General features: G+C 33.4%; 2 protein-coding genes across 5 annotated transcripts; both read right to left on the bottom strand.

Annotated features, from left to right (window-relative positions):
- Nucleotides 1-101: 101 nt before the first annotated feature.
- Nucleotides 102-3,034, bottom strand: LOC143068433 (monocarboxylate transporter 12-like). Its single transcript, XM_076242495.1, has 2 exons — nt 2,028-3,034; nt 102-1,345 (listed from the first exon to the last, which is right to left on the bottom strand). Exons 1-2 carry the CDS (start codon nt 2,902-2,904, stop codon nt 840-842), a joined length of 1,383 nt encoding a protein of 460 aa, XP_076098610.1. The 5' UTR covers nt 2,905-3,034; the 3' UTR covers nt 102-839.
- Nucleotides 3,035-9,559: 6,525 nt separating this feature from the next.
- LOC143068432 (monocarboxylate transporter 4-like) lies at nt 9,560-20,952 on the bottom strand. 4 transcript variants are annotated; one of them, XM_076242493.1, is made up of 7 exons: nt 20,807-20,951; nt 16,835-16,920; nt 14,820-15,014; nt 12,869-13,012; nt 12,058-12,357; nt 11,491-11,700; nt 9,560-10,808 (listed from the first exon to the last, which is right to left on the bottom strand). In XM_076242493.1, exons 3-7 carry the CDS (start codon nt 15,010-15,012, stop codon nt 10,303-10,305), a joined length of 1,353 nt encoding a protein of 450 aa, XP_076098608.1. In that variant the 5' UTR covers nt 15,013-15,014; nt 16,835-16,920; nt 20,807-20,951; the 3' UTR covers nt 9,560-10,302. The 4 variants fall into 4 exon arrangements, with proteins under 4 accessions (XP_076098608.1, XP_076098606.1, XP_076098609.1 ...); XM_076242491.1 differs by having other exon boundaries at nt 11,491-12,357; nt 20,807-20,952; XM_076242494.1 differs by lacking the exon at nt 12,058-12,357.
- Between the last annotated feature and the right edge of the window lie 6,155 nt (nt 20,953-27,107).

Below are 27,107 nucleotides of genomic sequence, written 5' to 3'. Positions count from 1 at the left end.
TATTGGATGTAGTTTTGTTTGCTACTTTCTTCTCTTTTTCAACAACATAGGTGTATGTTCCCTTCGTCTATGGTGGGGCATAAAAATCACAAAAAGACGTGTTACAGTACTTTAACGTACTCTTGTAATGTAAGTTTTTATAACAAATTAAGTTTGTATGTTTATAAATTATCAATATTGAAAAATAAAACTATTCGAAAAATAATCGTGGCTTTAAAAAAACAACCTTAATATGTTTCACATTATTTGCATCTTTTAACACTGTAAGATGTTTTTATCTTCATATACAGTTTGTATCCGAATATGCAACCATTTTATATTTTACCTATAGATGCAAGTTTACAAGCGCCGGGAACTTTTCCAATCAATCAAGACTTTTCTCTGGCCTTATTGGCACAGTCGCAAGAGCAATTAACACATTTAACGCAACGTTGCTCATGATGACCATTCAAAATGCGCGGAATTCACTTTTCTATATCATACGCCCGTAATTGTAAACTATTTTTCTGGTAATCATTAGGTTATAGGGGTGCTCCGTTCATGAAGCAATCTTCGTACATACACACAAACAATAACAAATTATTTTTATCAGATTAAGTTTCGTGACCTATATGAAATACAAGTTCCTTTTGTAGATCATTTTAACCTTCATGTATGTAAAACCATCCATTATGAAAGATTTAATTCGTTAAAAAAGTAGACCGCCATGTTAAATATTTAAAGAAAATACCTATTATGAGATTTTCTAACTTATTATCATATATAATCGAATTTCACATAATACTGATAGTTTAACTATTGGTCGTTTTTCCATAACAAAATTTTTATAAGCATCTAAATTATCGCTCTATTGCAAGTGGTGAAAGTATTGGATGGTAGTGGGGTTGACCTTCCTGTCTTAATGCATTCAGAAGTCTACTTGGTTGTTGTGTATTTCCACTGTGTGGACGAGCTATATGCCTATGAACACTAAAACTTGATGATCTTGGTCCAACTTCTATAGTTTCCAAACTGTCACTTAGTCGATTGATTCGATGTAAACCATAAGAACTGTGATAAAAGTTCCCTGCACTGTGTAAATTGTCGATGTTTCCACTATGAAGACTTGTTCTGCTTCCCTTAACGACGGACATTGATATTGGATCAAAAACGGTAAGCACCTCATCGTTTATTGAATCAATTTCTTCAATATGTATTTCTATGTTATTTTTAATTTGTTTATTTAGTTTTGAAGGGTTAAGATCAGTTTTCAGAGGATAAATCATTATTAAAGCACTTGCTATCATCATGGATCCAGCAAGGATGAAGGCAGTATCATATGTTTTCTGGTGTTCATATAACAAACCTGCAACAATTAGTTCATTAAATATTAAAACAAAAACAAAAGTCTTTAAGCTTGTTTCAACTAGTTGTATTCTTCCAAACGGTATAATATATTTGTAAACGCTCCGGAAACAGCATCTTTATAAAGAGCGTGTTATTTATATGTTCACAGTTTTGTTCGAATAGTAGTTTTTATTCGGTAATACTTATATAAGATGATATAATATAGCCCCGTTTGATATTGATTGAAAGGCTATGTAAACTTCGAATGTTGTCATTTTCTCTGCTACTTTTAACGTGCTTTTGTTCATGTATATGACGTGTAAGTCTACGCTTCTGAACTGTTTAACGACGCGTCATGTATGCTTAAGTAGTTTATACAAGTACCCTTTTTGTAATGAGAACAATGAATGCCAACAGAAGGAGACGAAATATACACATGCGGAGCAGGGTCTGCTTACCCTTCCAGAGCACCTTAGATCACCCCCAGTGTTTTGTGGGGTTCGTGTTGTTTAGTCTTTAATTTTCTATGTTGGGTCTTCTGTACTATTATTTGTCTGTTTTTCTTTTTATTTTTAGCCATGGCGTTGTCAGTTTATTTTCAATCTATGAGTTTGTCCCTCTGGTATCTTCCGTCCCTTTTCGACACGCCTACAAAACATTTTTCTCAAATTAATTAAAGTGCATTCAGAAACAAGACTTACCTGCTACAGGAGCACCAGTTAATTGTCCAAATGCTAAACCGAGAAGCACAATTCCATATGTAACACCAAATGTTTCTACACCAGAAATGTCAATGATTAAAGCTGGGATAAGGGAGCCTCCACATGCTGCATAACTCATTCCAAATACTGCACTATAAAAGTATACTCCGTAGCGGGAATTTATAATCAAACAAATTGTTGCTATACCACATAATGCATAGAAGAATATATATTGATAAATTGGTCTAAATAATTTAACATGGCTCATATTTGCAAAAACACCATGTAAAAGTTTGAAAACAAGAACCATAACACCGGAAATTGTATATAAAATGGCAGCATTTGGCTTAGTAAATCCTTGCTGAAAAACTGCATAAGCTTGAAGGTGACCTAGGATAATCGATGCACCAAACTGATACATAAAATTATTGATTATGAGGATGTAAAACGATGGAATTTTCAGATAAAAATGTTTGTCAAGAAATCCAACTCGTTCGAAGTTTTCACTTTCTCCATTCAAAGGTACTGTCTTGAGATTCTTGCTAACATTGCTCTTTTGTAACTTACTATATTCTGATTTGTCCGATGAATACCCACTCTCTTGGGACTTTTGTTCTGGGCTGATATCATGTCTTAAAGGCCGCATTAATGATCCAAATACACATATATTGAGTGTTACACCACCAAGAATCAAAAACATACCACGCCATGTGTAATATTCATTTAACATTTCAATAATCGGTGGGAATGCAAAACTACCTACTCCGCCTCCTGCGGAAGCTATCGCCATTGCTAGGTTTCGATGTTTTTTAAAGTATTTAGCCACTGCTACACTTCCTGGCATAAACGCTATTCCGCATCCTATGCCTGTAAACATATTTCAATATCCTCAACACATATATTATGAGATCCAGTGTACATGAAATTGATTGGCCAAAAGCCCGAGTTACTGTTTAATTATGTTTTAAGAGCATTAGGCAACACTACCTGTGCAAACAACTACAGTATTCAAAGTTTACAAGGTACAGCATTATGATATTTCTTAAATCGCTAGAAAATATAACAACTATTATACTTCGATGAATATTATCTTTTGACACAGAAAAAGGATGTAGATGTCTGTCTTGGAAGTAAAATGAAATACAAGATTAGGTCCTCAATGCTCTTCAACTTTGTATTTATTTGGCTTTTTTAACTATTTTGATATGAGCGTCACTGATGAGTCTTATGTAGACGAAACGCGCGTCTGGCGTATAAAATTATAATCCTGGTACTTTTGATAACTATTTACACCACTGGGTCGATGCCACTGCTGGTGGACGTTTCGTCCCCGAGGGTTTCACCAGCCCAGTAGTCAGCACTTCGGTGTTGACATGAATATCAATTATATGGTCATTTTTATAAATTTTCTGTTTAAAAAACATTGAATTTTTCGAAAAACTAAGGATTTTCTTACCCCAGGAGTAGATTACCTTAGCCGTATTTGGCACAACTTTTTGGAATTTTAGGTCCTCAATGCTCTTCAACTTTGTATTTATTTGGCTTTTTTAACTATTTTGATATGAGCGTCACTGATGAGTCTTATGTAGACGAAACGCGCGTCTGGCGTATAAAATTATAATCCTGGTACTTTTGATAACTATTTACACCACTGGGTCGATGCCACTGCTGGTGGACGTTTCGTCCCCGAGGGTTTCACCAGCCCAGTAGTCAGCACTTCGGTGTTGACATGAATATCAATTATATGGTCATTTTTATAAATTTTCTGTTTAAAAAACATTGAATTTTTCGAAAAACTAAGGATTTTCTTACCCCAGGAGTAGATTACCTTAGCCGTATTTGGCACAACTTTTTGGAATTTTAGGTCCTCAATGCTCTTCAACTTTGTATTTATTTGGCTTTTTTAACTATTTTGATATGAGCGTCACTGATGAGTCTTATGTAGACGAAACGCGCGTCTGGCGTATAAAATTATAATCCTGGTACTTTTGATAACTATTTACACCACTGGGTCGATGCCACTGCTGGTGGACGTTTCGTCCCCGAGGGTTTCACCAGCCCAGTAGTCAGCACTTCGGTGTTGACATGAATATCAATTATATGGTCATTTTTATAAATTTTCTGTTTAAAAAACATTGAATTTTTCGAAAAACTAAGGATTTTCTTACCCCAGGAGTAGATTACCTTAGCCGTATTTGGCACAACTTTTTGGAATTTTAGGTCCTCAATGCTCTTCAACTTTGTATTTATTTGGCTTTTTTAACTATTTTGATATGAGCGTCACTGATGAGTCTTATGTAGACGAAACGCGCGTCTGGCGTATAAAATTATAATCCTGGTACTTTTGATAACTATTTACACCACTGGGTCGATGCCACTGCTGGTGGACGTTTCGTCCCCGAGGGTTTCACCAGCCCAGTAGTCAGCACTTCGGTGTTGACATGAATATCAATTATATGGTCATTTTTATAAATTTTCTGTTTAAAAAACATTGAATTTTTCGAAAAACTAAGGATTTTCTTACCCCAGGAGTAGATTACCTTAGCCGTATTTGGCACAACTTTTTGGAATTTTAGGTCCTCAATGCTCTTCAACTTTGTATTTATTTGGCTTTTTTAACTATTTTGATATGAGCGTCACTGATGAGTCTTATGTAGACGAAACGCGCGTCTGGCGTATAAAATTATAATCCTGGTACTTTTGATAACTATTTACACCACTGGGTCGATGCCACTGCTGGTGGACGTTTCGTCCCCGAGGGTTTCACCAGCCCAGTAGTCAGCACTTCGGTGTTGACATGAATATCAATTATATGGTCATTTTTATAAATTTTCTGTTTAAAAAACATTGAATTTTTCGAAAAACTAAGGATTTTCTTACCCCAGGAGTAGATTACCTTAGCCGTATTTGGCACAACTTTTTGGAATTTTAGGTCCTCAATGCTCTTCAACTTTGTATTTATTTGGCTTTTTTAACTATTTTGATATGAGCGTCACTGATGAGTCTTATGTAGACGAAACGCGCGTCTGGCGTATAAAATTATAATCCTGGTACTTTTGATAACTATTTACACCACTGGGTCGATGCCACTGCTGGTGGACGTTTCGTCCCCGAGGGTTTCACCAGCCCAGTAGTCAGCACTTCGGTGTTGACTTGAATATCAATTATATGGTCATTTTTATAAATTTTCTGTTTAAAAAACATTGAATTTTTCGAAAAACTAAGGATTTTCTTACCCCAGGAGTAGATTACCTTAGCCGTATTTGGCACAACTTTTTGGAATTTTAGGTCCTCAATGCTCTTCAACTTTGTATTTATTTGGCTTTTTTAACTATTTTGATATGAGCTTCACTGATGAGTCTTATGTAGACGAAACGCGCGTCTGGCGTATAAAATTATAATCCTGGTACTTTTGATAACTATTTACACCACTGGGTCGATGCCACTGCTGGTGGACGTTTCGTCCCCGAGGGTTTCACCAGCCCAGTAGTCAGCACTTCGGTGTTGACATGAATATCAATTATATGGTCATTTTTATAAATTTTCTGTTTAAAAAACATTGAATTTTTCGAAAAACTAAGGATTTTCTTACCCCAGGAGTAGATTACCTTAGCCGTATTTGGCACAACTTTTTGGAATTTTAGGTCCTCAATGCTCTTCAACTTTGTATTTATTTGGCTTTTTTAACTATTTTGATATGAGCGTCACTGATGAGTCTTATGTAGACGAAACGCGCGTCTGGCGTATAAAATTATAATCCTGGTACTTTTGATAATTATTTACACCACTGGGTCGATGCCACTGCTGGTGGACGTTTCGTCCCCGAGGGTTTCACCAGCCCAGTAGTCAGCACTTCGGTGTTGACATGAATATCAATTATATGGTCATTTTTATAAATTTTCTGTTTAAAAAACATTGAATTTTTCGAAAAACTAAGGATTTTCTTACCCCAGGAGTAGATTACCTTAGCCGTATTTGGCACAACTTTTTGGAATTTTAGGTCCTCAATGCTCTTCAACTTTGTATTTATTTGGCTTTTTTAACTATTTTGATATGAGCGTCACTGATGAGTCTTATGTAGACGAAACGCGCGTCTGGCGTATAAAATTATAATCCTGGTACTTTTGATAACTATTTACACCACTGGGTCGATGCCACTGCTGGTGGACGTTTCGTCCCCGAGGGTTTCACCAGCCCAGTAGTCAGCACTTCGGTGTTGACATGAATATCAATTATATGGTCATTTTTATAAATTTTCTGTTTAAAAAACATTGAATTTTTCGAAAAACTAAGGATTTTCTTACCCCAGGAGTAGATTACCTTAGCCGTATTTGGCACAACTTTTTGGAATTTTAGGTCCTCAATGCTCTTCAACTTTGTATTTATTTGGCTTTTTTAACTATTTTGATATGAGCGTCACTGATGAGTCTTATGTAGACGAAACGCGCGTCTGGCGTATAAAATTATAATCCTGGTACTTTTGATAACTATTTACACCACTGGGTCGATGCCACTGCTGGTGGACGTTTCGTCCCCGAGGGTTTCACCAGCCCAGTAGTCAGCACTTCGGTGTTGACATGAATATCAATTATATGGTCATTTTTATAAATTTTCTGTTTAAAAAACATTGAATTTTTCGAAAAACTAAGGATTTTCTTACCCCAGGAGTAGATTACCTTAGCCGTATTTGGCACAACTTTTTGGAATTTTAGGTCCTCAATGCTCTTCAACTTTGTATTTATTTGGCTTTTTTAACTATTTTGATATGAGCGTCACTGATGAGTCTTATGTAGACGAAACGCGCGTCTGGCGTATAAAATTATAATCCTGGTACTTTTGATAACTATTTACACCACTGGGTCGATGCCACTGCTGGTGGACGTTTCGTCCCCGAGGGTTTCACCAGCCCAGTAGTCAGCACTTCGGTGTTGACATGAATATCAATTATATGGTCATTTTTATAAATTTTCTGTTTAAAAAACATTGAATTTTTCGAAAAACTAAGGATTTTCTTACCCCAGGAGTAGATTACCTTAGCCGTATTTGGCACAACTTTTTGGAATTTTAGGTCCTCAATGCTCTTCAACTTTGTATTTATTTGGCTTTTTTAACTATTTTGATATGAGCGTCACTGATGAGTCTTATGTAGACGAAACGCGCGTCTGGCGTATAAAATTATAATCCTGGTACTTTTGATAACTATTTACACCACTGGGTCGATGCCACTGCTGGTGGACGTTTCGTCCCCGAGGGTTTCACCAGCCCAGTAGTCAGCACTTCGGTGTTGACATGAATATCAATTATATGGTCATTTTTATAAATTTTCTGTTTAAAAAACATTGAATTTTTCGAAAAACTAAGGATTTTCTTACCCCAGGAGTAGATTACCTTAGCCGTATTTGGCACAACTTTTTGGAATTTTAGGTCCTCAATGCTCTTCAACTTTGTATTTATTTGGCTTTTTTAACTATTTTGATATGAGCGTCACTGATGAGTCTTATGTAGACGAAACGCGCGTCTGGCGTATAAAATTATAATCCTGGTACTTTTGATAACTATTTACACCACTGGGTCGATGCCACTGCTGGTGGACGTTTCGTCCCCGAGGGTTTCACCAGCCCAGTAGTCAGCACTTCGGTGTTGACATGAATATCAATTATATGGTCATTTTTATAAATTTTCTGTTTAAAAAACATTGAATTTTTCGAAAAACTAAGGATTTTCTTACCCCAGGAGTAGATTACCTTAGCCGTATTTGGCACAACTTTTTGGAATTTTAGGTCCCCAATGCTCTTCAACTTTGTATTTATTTGGCTTTTTTAACTATTTTGATATGAGCGTCACTGATGAGTCTTATGTAGACGAAACGCGCGTCTGGCGTATAAAATTATAATCCTGGTACTTTTGATAACTATTTACACCACTGGGTCGATGCCACTGCTGGTGGACGTTTCGTCCCCGAGGGTTTCACCAGCCCAGTAGTCAGCACTTCGGTGTTGACATGAATATCAATTATATGGTCATTTTTATAAATTTTCTGTTTAAAAAACATTGAATTTTTCGAAAAACTAAGGATTTTCTTACCCCAGGAGTAGATTACCTTAGCCGTATTTGGCACAACTTTTTGGAATTTTAGGTCCTCAATGCTCTTCAACTTTGTATTTATTTGGCTTTTTTAACTATTTTGATATGAGCGTCACTGATGAGTCTTATGTAGACGAAACGCGCGTCTGGCGTATAAAATTATAATCCTGGTACTTTTGATAACTATTTACACCACTGGGTCGATGCCACTGCTGGTGGACGTTTCGTCCCCGAGGGTTTCACCAGCCCAGTAGTCAGCACTTCGGTGTTGACATGAATATCAATTATATGGTCATTTTTATAAATTTTCTGTTTAAAAAACATTGAATTTTTCGAAAAACTAAGGATTTTCTTACCCCAGGAGTGGATTACCTTAGCCGTATTTGGCACAACTTTTTGGAATTTTAGGTCCTCAATGCTCTTCAACTTTGTATTTATTTGGCTTTTTTAACTATTTTGATATGAGCGTCACTGATGAGTCTTATGTAGACGAAACGCGCGTCTGGCGTATAAAATTATAATCCTGGTACTTTTGATAACTATTTACACCACTGGGTCGATGCCACTGCTGGTGGACGTTTCGTCCCCGAGGGTTTCACCAGCCCAGTAGTCAGCACTTCGGTGTTGACATGAATATCAATTATATGGTCATTTTTATAAATTTTCTGTTTAAAAAACATTGAATTTTTCGAAAAACTAAGGATTTTCTTACCCCAGGAGTAGATTACCTTAGCCGTATTTGGCACAACTTTTTGGAATTTTAGGTCCTCAATGCTCTTCAACTTTGTATTTATTTGGCTTTTTTAACTATTTTGATATGAGCGTCACTGATGAGTCTTATGTAGACGAAACGCGCGTCTGGCGTATAAAATTATAATCCTGGTACTTTTGATAATTATTTACACCACTGGGTCGATGCCACTGCTGGTGGACGTTTCGTCCCCGAGGGTTTCACCAGCCCAGTAGTCAGCACTTCGGTGTTGACATGAATATCAATTATATGGTCATTTTTATAAATTTTCTGTTTAAAAAACATTGAATTTTTCGAAAAACTAAGGATTTTCTTACCCCAGGAGTAGATTACCTTAGCCGTATTTGGCACAACTTTTTGGAATTTTAGGTCCTCAATGCTCTTCAACTTTGTATTTATTTGGCTTTTTTAACTATTTTGATATGAGCGTCACTGATGAGTCTTATGTAGACGAAACGCGCGTCTGGCGTATAAAATTATAATCCTGGTACTTTTGATAACTATTTTTATATTGACATTTGATCAGGGACTTTCTTTGATGAATTTTCCTCGGAGTTCAGTATTTTGGTGATTTTACTTTTTTCAAATGATTCGATGGATGTATTGGATGTAGTTTTGTTTGCTACTTTCTTCTCTTTTTCAACAACATAGGTGTATGTTCCCTTCGTCTATGGTGGGGCATAAAAATCACAAAAAGACGTGTTACAGTACTTTAACGTACTCTTGTAATGTAAGTTCTTATAACAAATTAAGTTTGTATGTTTATAAATTATCAATATTGAAAAATAAAACTATTCGAAAAATAATCGTGGCTTTAAAAAAACAACCTTAATATGTTTCACATTATTTGCATCTTTTAACACTGTAAGATGTTTTTATCTTCATATACAGTTTGTATCCGAATATGCAACCATTTTATATTTTACCTATAGATGCAAGTTTACAAGCGCCGGGAACTTTTCCAATCAATCAAGACTTTTCTCTGGCCTTATTGGCACAGTCGCAAGAGCAATTAACACATTTAACGCAACGTTGCTCATGATGACCATTCAAAATGCGCGGAATTCACTTTTCTATATCATACGCCCGTAATTGTAAACTATTTTTCTGGTAATCATTAGGTTATAGGGGTGCTCCGTTCATGAAGCAATCTTCGTACATACACACAAACAATAACAAATTATTTTTATCAGATTAAGTTTCGTGACCTATATGAAATACAAGTTCCTTTTGTAGATCATTTTAACCTTCATGTATGTAAAACCATCCATTATGAAAGATTTAATTCGTTAAAAAAGTAGACCGCCATGTTAAATATTTAAAGAAAATACCTATTATGAGATTTTCTAACTTATTATCATATATAATCGAATTTCACATAATACTGATAGTTTAACTATTGGTCGTTTTTCCATAACAAAATTTTTATAAGCATCTAAATTATCGCTCTATTGCAAGTGGTGAAAGTATTGGATGGTAGTGGGGTTGACCTTCCTGTCTTAATGCATTCAGAAGTCTACTTGGTTGTTGTGTATTTCCACTGTGTGGACGAGCTATATGCCTATGAACACTAAAACTTGATGATCTTGGTCCAACTTCTATAGTTTCCAAACTGTCACTTAGTCGATTGATTCGATGTAAACCATAAGAACTGTGATAAAAGTTCCCTGCACTGTGTAAATTGTCGATGTTTCCACTATGAAGACTTGTTCTGCTTCCCTTAACGACGGACATTGATATTGGATCAAAAACGGTAAGCACCTCATCGTTTATTGAATCAATTTCTTCAATATGTATTTCTATGTTATTTTTAATTTGTTTATTTAGTTTTGAAGGGTTAAGATCAGTTTTCAGAGGATAAATCATTATTAAAGCACTTGCTATCATCATGGATCCAGCAAGGATGAAGGCAGTATCATATGTTTTCTGGTGTTCATATAACAAACCTGCAACAATTAGTTCATTAAATATTAAAACAAAAACAAAAGTCTTTAAGCTTGTTTCAACTAGTTGTATTCTTCCAAACGGTATAATATATTTGTAAACGCTCCGGAAACAGCATCTTTATAAAGAGCGTGTTATTTATATGTTCACAGTTTTGTTCGAATAGTAGTTTTTATTCGGTAATACTTATATAAGATGATATAATATAGCCCCGTTTGATATTGATTGAAAGGCTATGTAAACTTCGAATGTTGTCATTTTCTCTGCTACTTTTAACGTGCTTTTGTTCATGTATATGACGTGTAAGTCTACGCTTCTGAACTGTTTAACGACGCGTCATGTATGCTTAAGTAGTTTATACAAGTACCCTTTTTGTAATGAGAACAATGAATGCCAACAGAAGGAGACGAAATATACACATGCGGAGCAGGGTCTGCTTACCCTTCCAGAGCACCTTAGATCACCCCCAGTGTTTTGTGGGGTTCGTGTTGTTTAGTCTTTAATTTTCTATGTTGGGTCTTCTGTACTATTATTTGTCTGTTTTTCTTTTTATTTTTAGCCATGGCGTTGTCAGTTTATTTTCAATCTATGAGTTTGTCCCTCTGGTATCTTCCGTCCCTTTTCGACACGCCTACAAAACATTTTTCTCAAATTAATTAAAGTGCATTCAGAAACAAGACTTACCTGCTACAGGAGCACCAGTTAATTGTCCAAATGCTAAACCGAGAAGCACAATTCCATATGTAACACCAAATGTTTCTACACCAGAAATGTCAATGATTAAAGCTGGGATAAGGGAGCCTCCACATGCTGCATAACTCATTCCAAATACTGCACTATAAAAGTATACTCCGTAGCGGGAATTTATAATCAAACAAATTGTTGCTATACCACCTAATGCATAGAAGAATATATATTGATAAATTGGTCTAAATAATTTAACATGGCTCATATTTGCAAAAACACCATGTAAAAGTTTGAAAACAAGAACCATAACACCGGAAATTGTATATAAAATGGCAGCATTTGGCTTAGTAAATCCTTGCTGAAAAACTGCATAAGCTTGAAGGTGACCTAGGATAATCGATGCACCAAACTGATACATAAAATTATTGATTATGAGGATGTAAAACGATGGAATTTTCAGATAAAAATGTTTGTCAAGAAATCCAACTCGTTCGAAGTTTTCACTTTCTCCATTCAAAGGTACTGTCTTGAGATTCTTGCTAACATTGCTCTTTTGTAACTTACTATATTCTGATTTGTCCGATGAATACCCACTCTCTTGGGACTTTTGTTCTGGGCTGATATCATGTCTTAAAGGCCGCATTAATGATCCAAATACACATATATTGAGTGTTACACCACCAAGAATCAAAAACATACCACGCCATGTGTAATATTCATTTAACATTTCAATAATCGGTGGGAATGCAAAACTACCTACTCCGCCTCCTGCGGAAGCTATCGCCATTGCTAGGTTTCGATGTTTTTTAAAGTATTTAGCCACTGCTACACTTCCTGGCATAAACGCTATTCCGCATCCTATGCCTGTAAACATATTTCAATATCCTCAACACATATATTATGAGATCCAGTGTACATGAAATTGATTGGCCAAAAGCCCGAGTTACTGTTTAATTATGTTTTAAGAGCATTAGGCAACACTACCTGTGCAAACAACTACAGTATTCAAAGTTTACAAGGTACAGCATTATGATATTTCTTAAATCGCTAGAAAATATAACAACTATTATACTTCGATGAATATTATCTTTTGACACAGAAAAAGGATGTAGATGTCTGTCTTGGAAGTAAAATGAAATACAAGATTTATCACATAGTATTATGCATAACATTTACGGTATTGCTAAAAATATGTTCAAATATATCTGTGTAGATAACCAAGTAATGTGCATATACCTCACTGTAAATATAATTATATATAGAAGGAACAAGTTTGCATAAATTTTGTAAGGGTAACAGGTATTATTTACATGTAATACGTCAGTAATTAAAAAGTGTATTTTGTTCACTTCTGATGTCCCAAATATGTTTTTACCTGAAATTATGCCGTAAGTCAGAAGAAGTGCTGGAACGGAATTGACAAAAGCTGATGACGTCATGCCGATACCTGCAATCAGACTTCCGGCAATGGCAACCTTCCGTTCACCAAATCTTTCAATCAAGTATCCAGACAATGGACCTGAAAGGAAATATACTAACATAGGATTCTGTTACATTATAGAACATCTTCGCATTGCCATTTTGTAAAAATTTAACCATCATTTATGATCCAACCAGCTATCTCGCTTTTTCTTCTTCTACAGCTTTCAGTTCAAAAATCGACTGTTTTACAAAAGAACAAGTAATATTTACTGTCGAACACACCGCTACAATGTTACGATATGCGCGTAAGCAAGAGTTATCTTCAGGTGATGAATTGCTGAAAGTGGAAAACTAAAATACATTAGCTAACATATAACTCTTGATGAATACACTGTCAAAAAGTCATGGAAGAAGCGCGACCCAAACTGAAATGAAATTTATAAACTGCTTGTAAGACAGACTATTTTCTATCGTATATCTTTAACTTAACTCTGGCAAATTAAGGTAGAATTCTAAATTGCTATTATCGTTAGATATAAAGTAGAAATCATTGTTTTAAAATATTTAACTGCAAGAAAATGCAAATTATTAAAAAAGAAAGAATTATTATTATGTCTCTGGTTAAATTAAGAAAAAAATTACTATACCAAAGGAGAATTTTAAAAAACTTTCTTATAATACTACATGTAACCAAAGAACAGACATCGTTATGTCTAAAGGAAAAAAACCCTGATCAAAATAATCTTCATAGCAAAATTAAATTGAAGCAACACAATGTTCACGGGGGAAAAAAAGTAAATGGTGTGAACTCGACTCAGATACAAGTGCACCAAAAGGGAAACTGTTTTAAGTGTAAGGTTAAAACGGACCTAGCGGTTTAAGTGATACAATTTATTTTAAGTTTAACGGGAATTCTGTGACGAAACACTTGGTAGATATAAAATTATGTAGTTGTTCTTTCGTTTAATTTCGATGAAAGAATTTAAATTCAACAAAGTGTGATGACCCCACATAGGGGGTGTTTGGATATACGCCTGAGGCGGCCTATAGTTACCCATAGGTACCTATTGTTTGATATTTTATGCACAAAATATCAAACCATAGGTACCTATGGGTAACCATAGGATGCCTCAGGCGTATATCCAAACACACCCATAGTTATACATATTTTAGATAATGATTATATCAAAAAATGATTCATAATTATGTTTAGACGAAACGAAATTGACCTTTTTATAGCTCATTAAACATTGTAGTATCATATAGAAATGGAAAATTGAAAAGTTATTAATAAATACAAGTACCTTGAAAACTCTATCTGTAATGGTTTTCAAGACTTAGTTATAATTATAGTATGGGTAATTTTATGACTATTTAGATACATACGTCTTATGAATATTTATTATTTTTAAACAGACAAACCATACTTTTCATGAATAATCAAAACAAATGTTTAGTTCATTATTAGACAAAAAGAAATGAATTATCGTTGTATACCTTTTTCTTTGAGAGGATATAAGCCAAGATAATGAAAAATAAGCCTATATTTAACTCACCTTGTCGAATCTTATTCCATCGTATTTATCAACTGAAACAAAATATTGACAGGCAAAGATGAGTTTTGATTCATGAAATGTAGTCAAGCGAAAAATTAAATTAAGGATGTCGCCATTTTAAATTTTGAAAAAAATATATAAAAGTAAAACACTAGCACTTTATAAATTTTATTCGTTCGAAGCGGTTTCGCAGTATGAAACAGTATGCATCATGTACATCCATATGTCTATAAATACATAACTATATGCGTAATATTTTAAGGTCGTACACAACAATGCGTGATTGCTACATGTACATGTACGATATAAACTGCGCAAAAGGAATGACATGTTTTCACAAATACTTACAGGTGAAAAATAAAACAGCAGTGATGAGAGAAGATATCCATGATGTTATCCCGCTCCCTTCGTTAAAAACTTCTAGGATGACAACATAAACCACACCAGCTGAGTATGATATCCCATATATCACTATTCTGTTTAAGGCAGCGGCTGCCACTATCATCCATCCCCAGCAACCATCCACTTCCCCTTTCCTCATATCTAAAATACAAAAGATTGTTTTCCGTTTGGTCAATAAATAAGCACGCGTTATATTTATTACAATCAGAATGCTACATGTAAGTTATAGTTATTGACCAAGCAAGTCGGTATATAGAATTTAATCTGCACAGCTCAGGTGACCCTTATTAACCCGAACGACGTAGGAGTTCGGGTTAAAGGGTCATCCTGAGCGCGTGCAGATTAAATTCTATATACCGATTTGATTGGCCAATAACTGTTTTAACACATGACGTCATTAACTTACGTGAACGTTTTAGATGTGGACGATTTTCCGCAATCCACGGATCCTAAGAAAGGGAGAAATACGACTTTCATTGGTGAGTTTTAAATTGACACTTTTTTGGGGTTTAGACTTTTTGTAAAATTGCGATTTAATGGTAGATTTTTTCTTAATGTTTCTGTTTAATCTATTCCCATTTTTTTTATTTAATAAGTGACGATTAAGACTTTGACAATTTGAGTACCTTCAAATCGTTGTATGAAAAAAAAAAATCATAACTGAAAGGGTTATTGAGTTTAGATTAATTGCTTTTGAATATCTTTCCATCAATGATGTGCTTTAATAGAGAAAGATAAACCGAGGAAGATGTTATATTACCTAAATTATAAATGTTGAATAAACAGAAAATACGTTTCTCTTTCCAATCTTTTCCTCCCCCTCCCCCAAATTTCTTTGTATCTACTGTATTAATTTTTAAGACACGTCCATCTAAATGAAGTCTGATTGATCTCCAGCTAGGAATAGATATTGAAAAAGTCGTTATATTAAATTCCATTGAGTCTAAAACTAATCCAAATCAGATTTCTTTTATTCGGATATTCTTAGATACATTTCTTTTTTGGCGGAAATGACCAAACATTGTTTTAACTCTCTTTCTGACTTTAAAACACTGATTTAAGATTTATGTTGTACGCAAAATATAATACAATTTTTATGTTCAAGCTAAGATGAAAAAAAAAAGGAATGAGAAACCTTTTTTTTTTCCTATTTTGAAACTACGATGTTTGTACAAAGTTAAATTTTGTCGCAATTTCAAGGCAGAAGTCGGATTCGGGGGTGGGGACGAACATGTCGTTCTCCCTAGGATTGGACAAAGTATCGTGTTTTGCCTTAAAATCGTCAATATTGTTTTAGTCTCGCTACACTCGGTGATATATTTTTTTTAATTTGATAGAATAACGCCCCTGTCAACATCTAGGAACCGCCCCTAAAGGTAAAAATAGATTTGAACTGTGCAGTATATTTGAGGTAGTTAATGCACACCTTTGCTGTGCATTATCCAGATTATAGTACAGTAAGAACAAAGAGATTTTGCCCATGTCATGTGTTAATACCTTGTAAACACATGAAAAGTATCAATTATTTGACATTTGCATTTTTATGTATCCGGTCATCAAATTAGAAATGCGAATCAATTACACAAATAAAGTGATACATGTATGACCCGACAATTGTTCGTTCAAAGTTCACATTTAGGATTTTGTATATTTTTATAATATTTGCTTTTTATTAATTATTCCGAGTCCTTATTGCGTTTTAATTATTCATTAGTTTATAGCACTTTACGCTCTTCAAAAGTTGTATTGACCTGTAAAGTGTATTTGAGTCGTTGTTTTGATGTTTCATTGAAATGAACCCACATCTCCATTATTCAAATCCGCTAACGATACAACATTTTGTGGTTTAAATTGCGTTTTTATACTAGACTAGCAGTAAAAAATATATATGCCTTTGTGAGCTGTGCTGAGACATTTCCAGTATATTTGAGGCTTACCTTAAGATACATAGTAATACTTACTCCTTTTTCTTTGCCATTCATGTCTGAAACTGTTTATTCGATCGTTGATATATACTTGATCACACAATAACTTGACTGCGTTTGTACTGCAAAAATGAATAAAAGACACACCTTGGGGGCATTTATACCAAAACATTTTTGTCAATGAAGAACGATAGTTTTCAATAACTTAGGAGAGGGGTCTTTCAGCGATTAAATTATATTTTATTGAAAACCAATATACGAATGCTCTAACATAAGGAATTAAACGATTATTGAAATGATATGAATGGAATTACCTACTAGTTTAAATGTAAACATTTTCAAACAGAAGGCCAAACCGAATGTATATGGTAACCCTGAGTGTTTTTAATAAAATCAGTCTTTACTTTCTAAAATGCTTTATGAATTGTACATTTTATACAAAGAAAGCATTTCATTAAATATCTGTTGTAATCTATCAACATTTCGTGCATTTAAAAAAAAAATAGACGCCATTTCATTAACCTTCGATGCGACATCTGAAGACTGTCGATGGTCATACTACCCGATATCAACAAAAATATATATTTAAATAAACGGACATGCACGTGTAATGGTATAGAGATGAATTGTTTAAGATGACTCTGTTTAATTTCAAGTCACAGTCTTAAAGAAGTTCCTTTCATAAAAGAAATCGTGAAAACAAGAATGCGGATCACTAACAAAATTGCTTTTCTGTTTAATGTTTTTACTGTGAATAGAATAAGGCCATGCTGATGGTAAAAGACCCGATGGTTATTGGAAATGCGTATTTTTGAGTAGATATTTGCAAAATTAAATTAAAATCAATTTTGGATTTAAGTGGAAATTTAAAACAAAATGTGTACACCGTAACAGCTACCGTTTGAATTTACCCTTGAATCTATTATCTTATTTATTACTAAGGAGTGTATTTCATTTTCTTCGTGTTAAATATACAAAGTTCTTATCCTATTGCATTTCCCAGTTTCATGAAACTTGACGTCTAAAGCAAATAGCAAAGACCAATCACAATATAAATTCCAAAGTCAGTTTGCATTATAGCCCGATTAATGTGCCAATAATTCAACAGCAATAACTTTGAGCTTACTTGACCAAAGTGAATCAAATTTACATCGAATAGCGAAACATTCTTCAATATTCCGCGCTTTTATAAATGTTCTAAAAGGTTTAATTTTAAGATGTGTCTAAATCGTACATATAATGCCCCTTTCAATAAAACATAACACATATAAAAATAAATAGAAAGGGAATGCTCATTCTGATAAGAACCAAATCATGTTACTGTCTGCCAGCATATTACATATTTAAACTCATTTAATTTTTTCCGATTTTTGGGGATTTGTTTGGCATTTCAAAGTATGGTTATTTTCCCTTTATTCATTTTTAGTGATGAGTACAAGCTAGAACTCTCTATACTTTCTATTATACAAATTGTCTTATGTGAACTATTTTCCATTGTTCACGGCCGACACTCGGCTAACCGAGAGTTTGGTCGGTTAATCTATATTGAGTATGCGGCTATATCGGCGGTTGGTCTGTTAATCGGGTTGGTTATACGTCTGTTAAGAGTAAAACTCACAATTTAATGTTAAACTCTGTTAAATATACAGATTTTTGCCATATTATGATAACCACATCAAAAAAAGAAAAGTGTCTGACAAAATGATATCTATCATAGAACATTTTCCACCAGTAAAAAAAATGCATAGCCTGCGCAGTTTTAAGTAAAACGAAAAGGCGTCTCGTAAGTATGTGGTTTTCATGCTTGTACGCATAGCAATATTTTGGATAAAAGGCTAAAAAACATTTTTATATATGATTAAAAGGACACAAAATAGTACTTTGGTTCTAAAACAATAATTGTCATTGATAAATATTTCATTATTGTTATATAAGTTGAGTAATACCACATTTTAATGAATATTAGGGGAATACAGTCTGTTAATGGGTTGGACAATTTAAATCGTGTCAGTTAAGAGTTATTTAGCCACGACAATAGTCTTACTACCTTTAGTTTATATTTTCACATTGAAAAAAATGAGATGTACTGGTGACGAAAAAATTACAATACGGTGCAACAGTATCCTTATAGAAAGAGAACTTTTATTTTAATTTCATTTCTTTGCATTTCATTGAAGGGTGTGTCACTTCAATATACCGTTATATGTTTTAAAGCGACAACAACACGACCATAGAGCAGGCCAAGGCCACCAATGGGTCTTCAATGTAGAGAGAAACTCCCGCACCCGTAGGCGTCCTTCAGCTGGACCCTTAAAAAATATGTATACTAGATCACACAAGACTAACAAAGGCCAGAGGCTCCTGACTTGGGACAGGCGCAAAATTGCGGCGGGGATAAACATGTTTATGAGATATCAACCCTCCTCCTATTCCTCTAGCCAATGAAGGAAAGTAAATACGCTTGATGAACGGTACAATCCCAGGAAATTTGTATGCAGCATAAAAAAACATACAACATACGCCAACATACGTTTCTAGTACGCCCAATACACGCTTAAAGCTCGTTTTGCACACGTTACAAATATGATTGACAGGTTAAATGCATCCAAAATTACTAGCATATTGGCAGCGTAAATGATTTTGAACACGCCAGTGCTATACGCTGATGTGTGACGCCGGTATTAGTTGTGTTTCCTCAATGCTTTTCAACTTCGTATTTTATTTGGCCTTTTAAACATTTTTTTCGTCACTGATGAGTTTTTCGTAGACGAAACGCGTGTCTGGCGTAAATATAAGGCGTAAATATAAAATTTCAATTCTGGTATCTATGAGGAGTTTATTTCCGGTATGTATTGTCTTTTGAAATTAATATTACTTTGATATTACACTTTTTGAAACCATTTCTATCAATTTTCAGATTCCATTGTCTAAACTTATGTTTCATTGTTCATGTGTTGTTTCCATATATTCTAGCCACTAATCTTGAGTCTATCCTTTTATTCAGATAACACCCCATATAGCAATTAAATTATGCTTGTAATGTCATTCATAACTCTTAACAGACCAATTAACAGACCGAGTTTTATACATCCGACCCATTAACAGACCACATTTTTATCAAAAATTGATTTATGTCACCAAAATACAGTTTTTCGTGTAGATTTTTTACATATTGATGTTAATATGGTAAACAAACATAATGCCTGTCTTTTTTCGATGTTCAAAATATTGCATGCAAGTAAACTCAACCAACTTGTCATTTTTGGGTACATTTTGTGTGTGTAAAATGTGTATAAATTTACTGGTGAGTAACTCGCCTTTTCATTTTATAGATCGTTTATTGAAGCTAGAAAAAAAATAATTACACCACTGGATTCAGTACTCCAAATCGTTTTGTCAGACATAAATAGTTTTTATGATATAAATATAATTAAAAAGTTATACAATGAAACATACTGACCTTGCAATGATTTTCTCGATAACACATGATTAACAGACTTTAGCCAACCCGATTAACAGACCAACCGCCGATATAGCCGCATACTCAATATAGATTAACCGACCAAACTCTCGGTTAGCCGAGTGTCGGCCGTGTTGTTAAAGACCACATGATAAATTAAATGTTATTGATTACATATACAGTATTACTTTCGTTTTTTTTACTTCAATACAATCGGAAGGGATGGCCGCGCAAGGGTAGTCAAGGTCGTGACCCTCATCCCTTGCAACCGTCGTCTTCCCAATCGTTGAGTCTTCTGCTGTTATACTTCTGAGTAATGTCCCTTCACAACTATCTCTTGTATCAATACTTACTCCATATAAGTACATATTTACACAATACATACATTACAGACGCACAAGTTGTAACAAAATGACAATGATACTACTTACATTACATGTGTACTGTTCCTTAACGTAATTTATAAAGGATACTAGCTAGCTAATTTCAGACATACAATGTACATGTAGTATGTAAAATATGATTTTTCAAAAAGCATATGATCTTACCTCTCTGGATCAGCTCATTTAATGGTTTCTACAAACTGTTGAAATCAATAGACCTAATAAGCAGCTGACGATGACATCACATACCACCTTATTAGGTTGAAGTCAGCAATTTCTATTACATATACGTATCATATTCTGTTGTTTTTTAAAACTATTTACAGATTCAGCTAATTGTTACACACAAATCAATATGTAACTATATTTCCGCTTAAGCGTTTTATATTGTGTAGATTGTAGATACATATGTTGATTTAAATGCGCCACGGAATATGAAAAAAATACTACTTTTGTACTTGTTTGTCCAGGTGTAACATGAATTAAACAAATTTTAAAATGTGTATTCTGACTACTTTAATGTAATAGAAATGGGACCAGTTCCAATGTATAGTCTTGGTATTCATAAGAAGTTTAAAGTGGTCACCTGTGAAATGTTAAAAACAACTAAAATGTTATTTATTGATCAGTTACGTTTATGCTTAACAGTATGTATGGGAAGCTCTACTATATTTTACATCAACATTACTTTAATATCATGTGAATATCATCGTAACGTATAAAAATCCAATTAAGTTGTAAGAAATTGCACACTGAACACACGAAGGGCCGGAAAAGGGGGTCTCTATAAATGTTAAAAAGGTACACGCAGACGTGTTGCTGGTATGGGTAAATTTTTGGAATGTCAAGTATATCAATGAAGTGCAATTTCCATAGACGCATTAAGTATATGTCAACGCCAATGGGTCATAGATATAAGAAGATTTGGTATGAGTGCCAATGAGACAACTCTCAAGTTTCACAAAGCTCTCTTAGGACTAAGACATGTCTTATGGCCGTCTTACGACATACTGTAGTCCTAAGTGGGTTTCACAAAGGGGTCCTGCATTATAACATATCTTAAAGTTGGTCATAAAGTTAGGACTACACGTGGGTGTTATGATGGTCTTAGGGTAGTCAATAATTCACACTCATGTTGGTTTTTTTAAACAATTTTGCAAATTTCTCCTTTTCCGGCCCATGACTTATCTTTATAGGTTGACAGATTATCATGATTTGTCATCAATGAATATTCGATGTATTTTTTTTTTTGTAATTTATTTTTATTTCATCTGAAAATACACCAAGTATTGTGATACATAATTATATAGTCTAAAATTAAAAAGTTATTCGATGTATTGATATCAAGAATGCACGATTTTATCTTTCAACCTTATTGAACCGATACAGTGACAAATTGAATTCAACTAAATTGTACAAAAAAAAAAAATGTCATCATTTTATTTGTTTTTACTCAATTTTGTATTGAAAGTATCATAATATGTATAATGGTGTATTATTAATAGTAATTGATTAGTTATATAAATTACAGTTATTTTTTATAACAATTCTGCAAATTATCCAATTAAATTAATCAATATACGTTTATTAATTTATGTGAAAGACATGCTAAATTTACATGAATTTTTCAATAAATCCATGTTGATATTTGAAAATTTAATTTTACTTGCGACAGGTTTAGAATATCTTTGCTAATATCATCATAAGACAGCTTCGATGCAAGGTCCGATATATTTCCTAGGATAGTCATAAAAAGATCATAAGAGATGTCCATAGATATATCTTTTGATAGGTCTTCGGATAGATTCATGAAACCGCCCTCTGGATCCCATGTGCCTTAATTCTCATTGAAACAAGATGTCATTATAGCAAGAATATATATATATATATATATATTAATAGGTTGTAATTTTCTTTTAAAATATTTGAGTAGTTAGGGACTTTTGCATTACAAATCAATATATGAACAGGGGCTGTTTTTCAAACCCTAGTCGGACGTCTGTATCCATACTTGTAGATTGAGACCCCTGTTTTAGAACAAAGATAATTCGACATGTTCATAATGATTTGGTTGGATTTATTTTTTTCAAACTCATCTTGCAAATGTCATCTAAATAAAAACACACGAGCGTATAAATTTATAGCAAAAGAACTTGGTGACTGTTTGTATTCCTATTTAGAGATATTATTTCAGTTTAACTTCCCTCAGCTGATGAAAGTTAAAAAATTGTAACAGATACATATGTTAACTGGGGGCTCGGTGGTCAAGTGGTCTAAGTAGTTCTACTATCGTAATCACTTGCCAGTCAAGACTGAGGTTGTGAGTTCGAACCCCGCTCGTGCAGGTGCACTCGACTCCAATCCTAATTTCTTATTGTAGGTCGATTGTTTTCTCTGGGCACTCCGGCTTTCTCCACCCACAAAACCTTACCACCACAAAAGCCCAAAAGTGGCACAAATACACCAATAATCAATCAATCGTATGTTTACTTGTGAAATATGTGCTTTTCATCATTCCGGATATCTTGAATTGTCAACCAATTTTATCTAAATTCTACCTAACTTACTCAATATTTTGAAGCAGTCATAAAGGCCGTTAGTTTTCTCGTTTGAATTGTTTTACATTGCCATATCGGGCCCTTTTATAGCTAACTATGCGGTATGGGCTTTGTTCATTGTTGAAGGCCGTACGGTGACCTATAGTTGTTAAGGTTCATCATAACAAATGGACAAATATGGCCGTATTTTCACCTCAAAAACTACTCTGTGTACAGACTTACCTGTGCTGTTTGGAAAGTTTTAATGCCTAGCATCCACTAGATATATAAAAGTTAAATGCATTTTGTGCTTAAGAAAGATAAAATCTTTCTTGGTTTTTGATGGGCATTTTTTTCCGTTCTGCAGAAGGTGCAAAAATGAATTACTTTGATACTGTCCACTCACTGACTCAGATAAACTCTTTAACTCACCTATAGTTGTGAAGATACCTGGTGTCCAAGTCAATTAAGGACAATGAAAACAATACAAACTGGTTTTTTTACCTAAGGGAGCATCTCATAGTTGTACCACAACTTAGTCAATTTTTACACCTTTTGCATGAAGGAAAAAAAATGCCCATCAAAATCCAAAAGAGATTTTATCTTTCTGAAACACAAAATGCATTTAACTTTAGTATATCTATGGCACACCGTTTTTATATTTATTCAAATTTGAAGATATCTTATTTATTTAACAATATATCTTATCAAGTATTAAGATATCTTTAATTTTTATAAGATATCTTATTTAATTTGGAAGTAAATAAGATATCTCTATTAGTTTATAAGATATCTCTATTAGTTTATAAGATATCTCTATTAGTTTATAAGATATCTATATAAGTTAATAAGATATATCTATTAATTAATAAGATATCTTATAAAGTATATAAGATATCTAACTTCTTTATAAAGATATCTTTTAAATACATACTTTATAAGATATCTTATTAATTAATAGAGATATCTTATAAACTAATAGAGATATCTTATTAACTTATGGAGATATCTTATATATTAAAAAGATATCTTTATAACCAATTAAATAAGATATCTCTATAAGTTAATAAGATATCTCTAAAAGTTTATAAGATATCTCTATTAGTTTATAAGATATCTCTATAAGTTAATAAGATATCTCTATAAGTTAATAAGATATCTCTAAAAGTTCATAAGATATCTCTATTAGTTTATAAGATATCTCTATAAGTTAATAAGATATCTTATTTAATAAATCAGATATTTCAATTAATATATAAGATATCTCATTTTGTTATTAAGATATCTCAATTAGTTTATAAGATATCTTATTTAACTAAATAATATATCTCGAAATTGAATAAATATAATAACGGCGTGCCATATATATCTAGTGAATGCTAGGCATTAAAACTTTTCTAACTTTACAGGTAAGTCTGTACTCAGAGTAATTTTTGGCATGTAAATACAGCCATATTTGTCCGTTTGTTATGATGAACCTTAATGTCTGTGTCATTTTGGTCTCTTGTGGACAGTTGTCTCATTGGCAATCATACCACATCTTTTTTTTTTTTATATATTAGACAATTAAAAAATCTTCAATGTCTTATCGTCTTTTTTTAAGCCAAGGTTTTACCCCTTTCTTTCTTTCATCAACTCATTTGATTTCACAGCTGTATCAATAAAAGTGCGAGCATAACAATAAATACATTAGAAAATATCTGGAAATAACAGTATTTGAATATTCATGATATTGGACTTTTTGTTTAACTTTTGATTACACACTTTCAAAGTCACCTTTAATCATCCATTCTATTGTAAATATCAATCGATTGAATGATTCATTTATATCTCCCCTTTCCCTCACTATTTCCAGTCCACATGGTACCACGGGATCTAAAAATCGGTCCCCCTTCAACCATGTTAGGGGACCGAATCACCTGCATAATTCAAATAACACCTTATTTGAAAAAATAACGACCAATAGAAGTTAAAGTTTTGAAACACATTTCCCCACTCCATTTTTTCGTATTTTACTGAGAATTTACCTTAGCTTTTCTCCAACATTGGATCAAATTAATTTAGACATCAATAAAGTCGAACCTGCATTAATAAATCTTAACAGAACAATTTTTTATTAGTAAGATAAAATTGAGAATGGAAATAGGGAATGTAACAAAGAGACAACGACCCGACCATAGAACAGACATCAGTAGAAGGTCACCAACAGGTCTTCAATGCAGCGATAAATTCCCGCACCCGGAGGCGTCCTTCAGCTGGCCCCTAAAGAAATATATAATAGTTCAGTGATAATGAACGCCATACTAAACTCCAAATTGTACACAAGAAACTAAATTAAAAATAATACAAAAATAACAAAGGCCAGAGGCTCCTGCCTTGGGACAGGCGCAAAAATGCGGCGTGGTTAAACATGTTTATAAAATCTCAACCCTCCCCCTATACATCTAGCCAATGTAGAAAAATAAACGCATAACAATTCGCACTATACATTCAGTTCAAGAGAAGTCCGAGTCTGATGTCAGAAGATGCAACCAAAGAAAATAAACAAAATGACAATAATACATAAATAACAACAGACTACTAGCAGTTAACTGACATGCCAGCATCAGACTTCAATTAAACTGATTGAAATATTATATCTTCATCATATGAATATCAGGCACAATCCTTCCCGTTAGAGGTTTAGTATCATACCTATAAGAGAAGAACATAACCCGTGTCATGCCAACAGCTGTTTTTTTTTTAAATTAATGTGTTTAGTTCCGATGCAAAGACCCTATACGTGAATCAATAATAAAAATATGCAATCTTTAATGACCTGATAACATTACATTTAAAGCAGAATTTTGAAAATATTTTTTTTTTTCATTTATCTTCTTTTTTATTTATAGATAATGTTCTACATAGCACTCAACATTCACATACAGTTAGAAGTTAAAAAATAAATAAACATCTTTAATTTAATCATTATTGCATGTTTCGTGACTTAGACGATTAATTACAGCTACTTGGTTAATTGATTTTGCAAAATAAACCTAATATTAGAAGTCCCCTATTTTACTACATAATCACGTTTTTGTTCTAAATAAAACCAAATATGCTATTGAATTTCCGTTTCGTTTTAATATGACGCAATCAGGAAGTGGTCACCTATAGATAGCATCAATATTAAAGTTCTCTTTGTTTTCTCAGTAAATAACTTGTCTAAAAATACAAGTATGACATCACGAAACTATAAGAAATATGATAGGCTATAGTTATATTTAAATTTTTAATCTTAAAAATAAGTGGACGAGAAGTTGTAATTGATTGCATACTTGAATATTTTATTAAATAGTCAAAGCGATAAAGGAGTAGGTCCGGTAAGGACCGATTTTGGCCCCAAATTTCAGGTTCATCTGATGAAAATATGTTGACACTTTTTAAACACTTAAATGTCTACTTCAGTTAATTCAATAAGTTTATGTCAAAAATTTGAACTGATTTAGTCATTACAGACACTCAAAGTCCAGCTTAAATATGAAGAATCTGTCAATCATGCCATAATGTGTCACTTTTGAAATATTTTTGGGGTCAAAAATGAAAGTGGCCGAATCCGTGTTCACTCTCAACCTTTACATATGTTATGTATTTCATGTATCTTCAAATACAAATTACTTTTGAATATTATGAATGAACACAAAATTCGGCAACGTCCATTTAAGACGGAAGCTGTCTAAAATTGAGCTCAAATGTTAAAATTGTGAAAATTTCAGTAATGTAGCATGACTTTTCGAAAAGATATACCATAGCTCTAACAATCCTAATCTTTCAACGACTCTACGTAGACAAAAAGAGGACTACTGGATTAGACAATTGGGAACTGCGACACATTATGACAAAATTGATGGTATAGGTATTCTATCTAGTCCTTCGTGTAACTCGGTTAT

The sequence above is a fragment of the Mytilus galloprovincialis genome, chromosome 3 (assembly GCF_965363235.1).
Source record: "Mytilus galloprovincialis chromosome 3, xbMytGall1.hap1.1, whole genome shotgun sequence".
Classification (NCBI taxonomy): domain Eukaryota; kingdom Metazoa; phylum Mollusca; class Bivalvia; order Mytilida; family Mytilidae; genus Mytilus; species Mytilus galloprovincialis.
This window is presented reverse-complemented; position numbering and strand designations above follow the sequence as displayed.

Excerpts from the sequence above, each read along its gene's own strand:
- LOC143068433 (XM_076242495.1), bottom strand. The coding sequence starts at position 2,904 with ATGTTTACAGGCATAGGATGCGGAATAGCGTTTATGCCAGGAAGTGTA. Across the intron at positions 1,346-2,027 it reads AACTGGTGCTCCTGTAGCAG|GTTTGTTATATGAACACCAG; the intron begins GTAAGTCTTGTT and ends TAATTGTTGCAG.
- LOC143068432 (XM_076242491.1), bottom strand. The coding sequence starts at position 15,012 with ATGAGGAAAGGGGAAGTGGATGGTTGCTGGGGATGGATGATAGTGGCA. Across the intron at positions 12,358-12,868 it reads GACTTACGGCATAATTTCAG|GCATAGGATGCGGAATAGCG; the intron begins GTAAAAACATAT and ends ATATGTTTACAG. Across the intron at positions 10,809-11,490 it reads AACTGGTGCTCCTGTAGCAG|GTTTGTTATATGAACACCAG; the intron begins GTAAGTCTTGTT and ends TAATTGTTGCAG.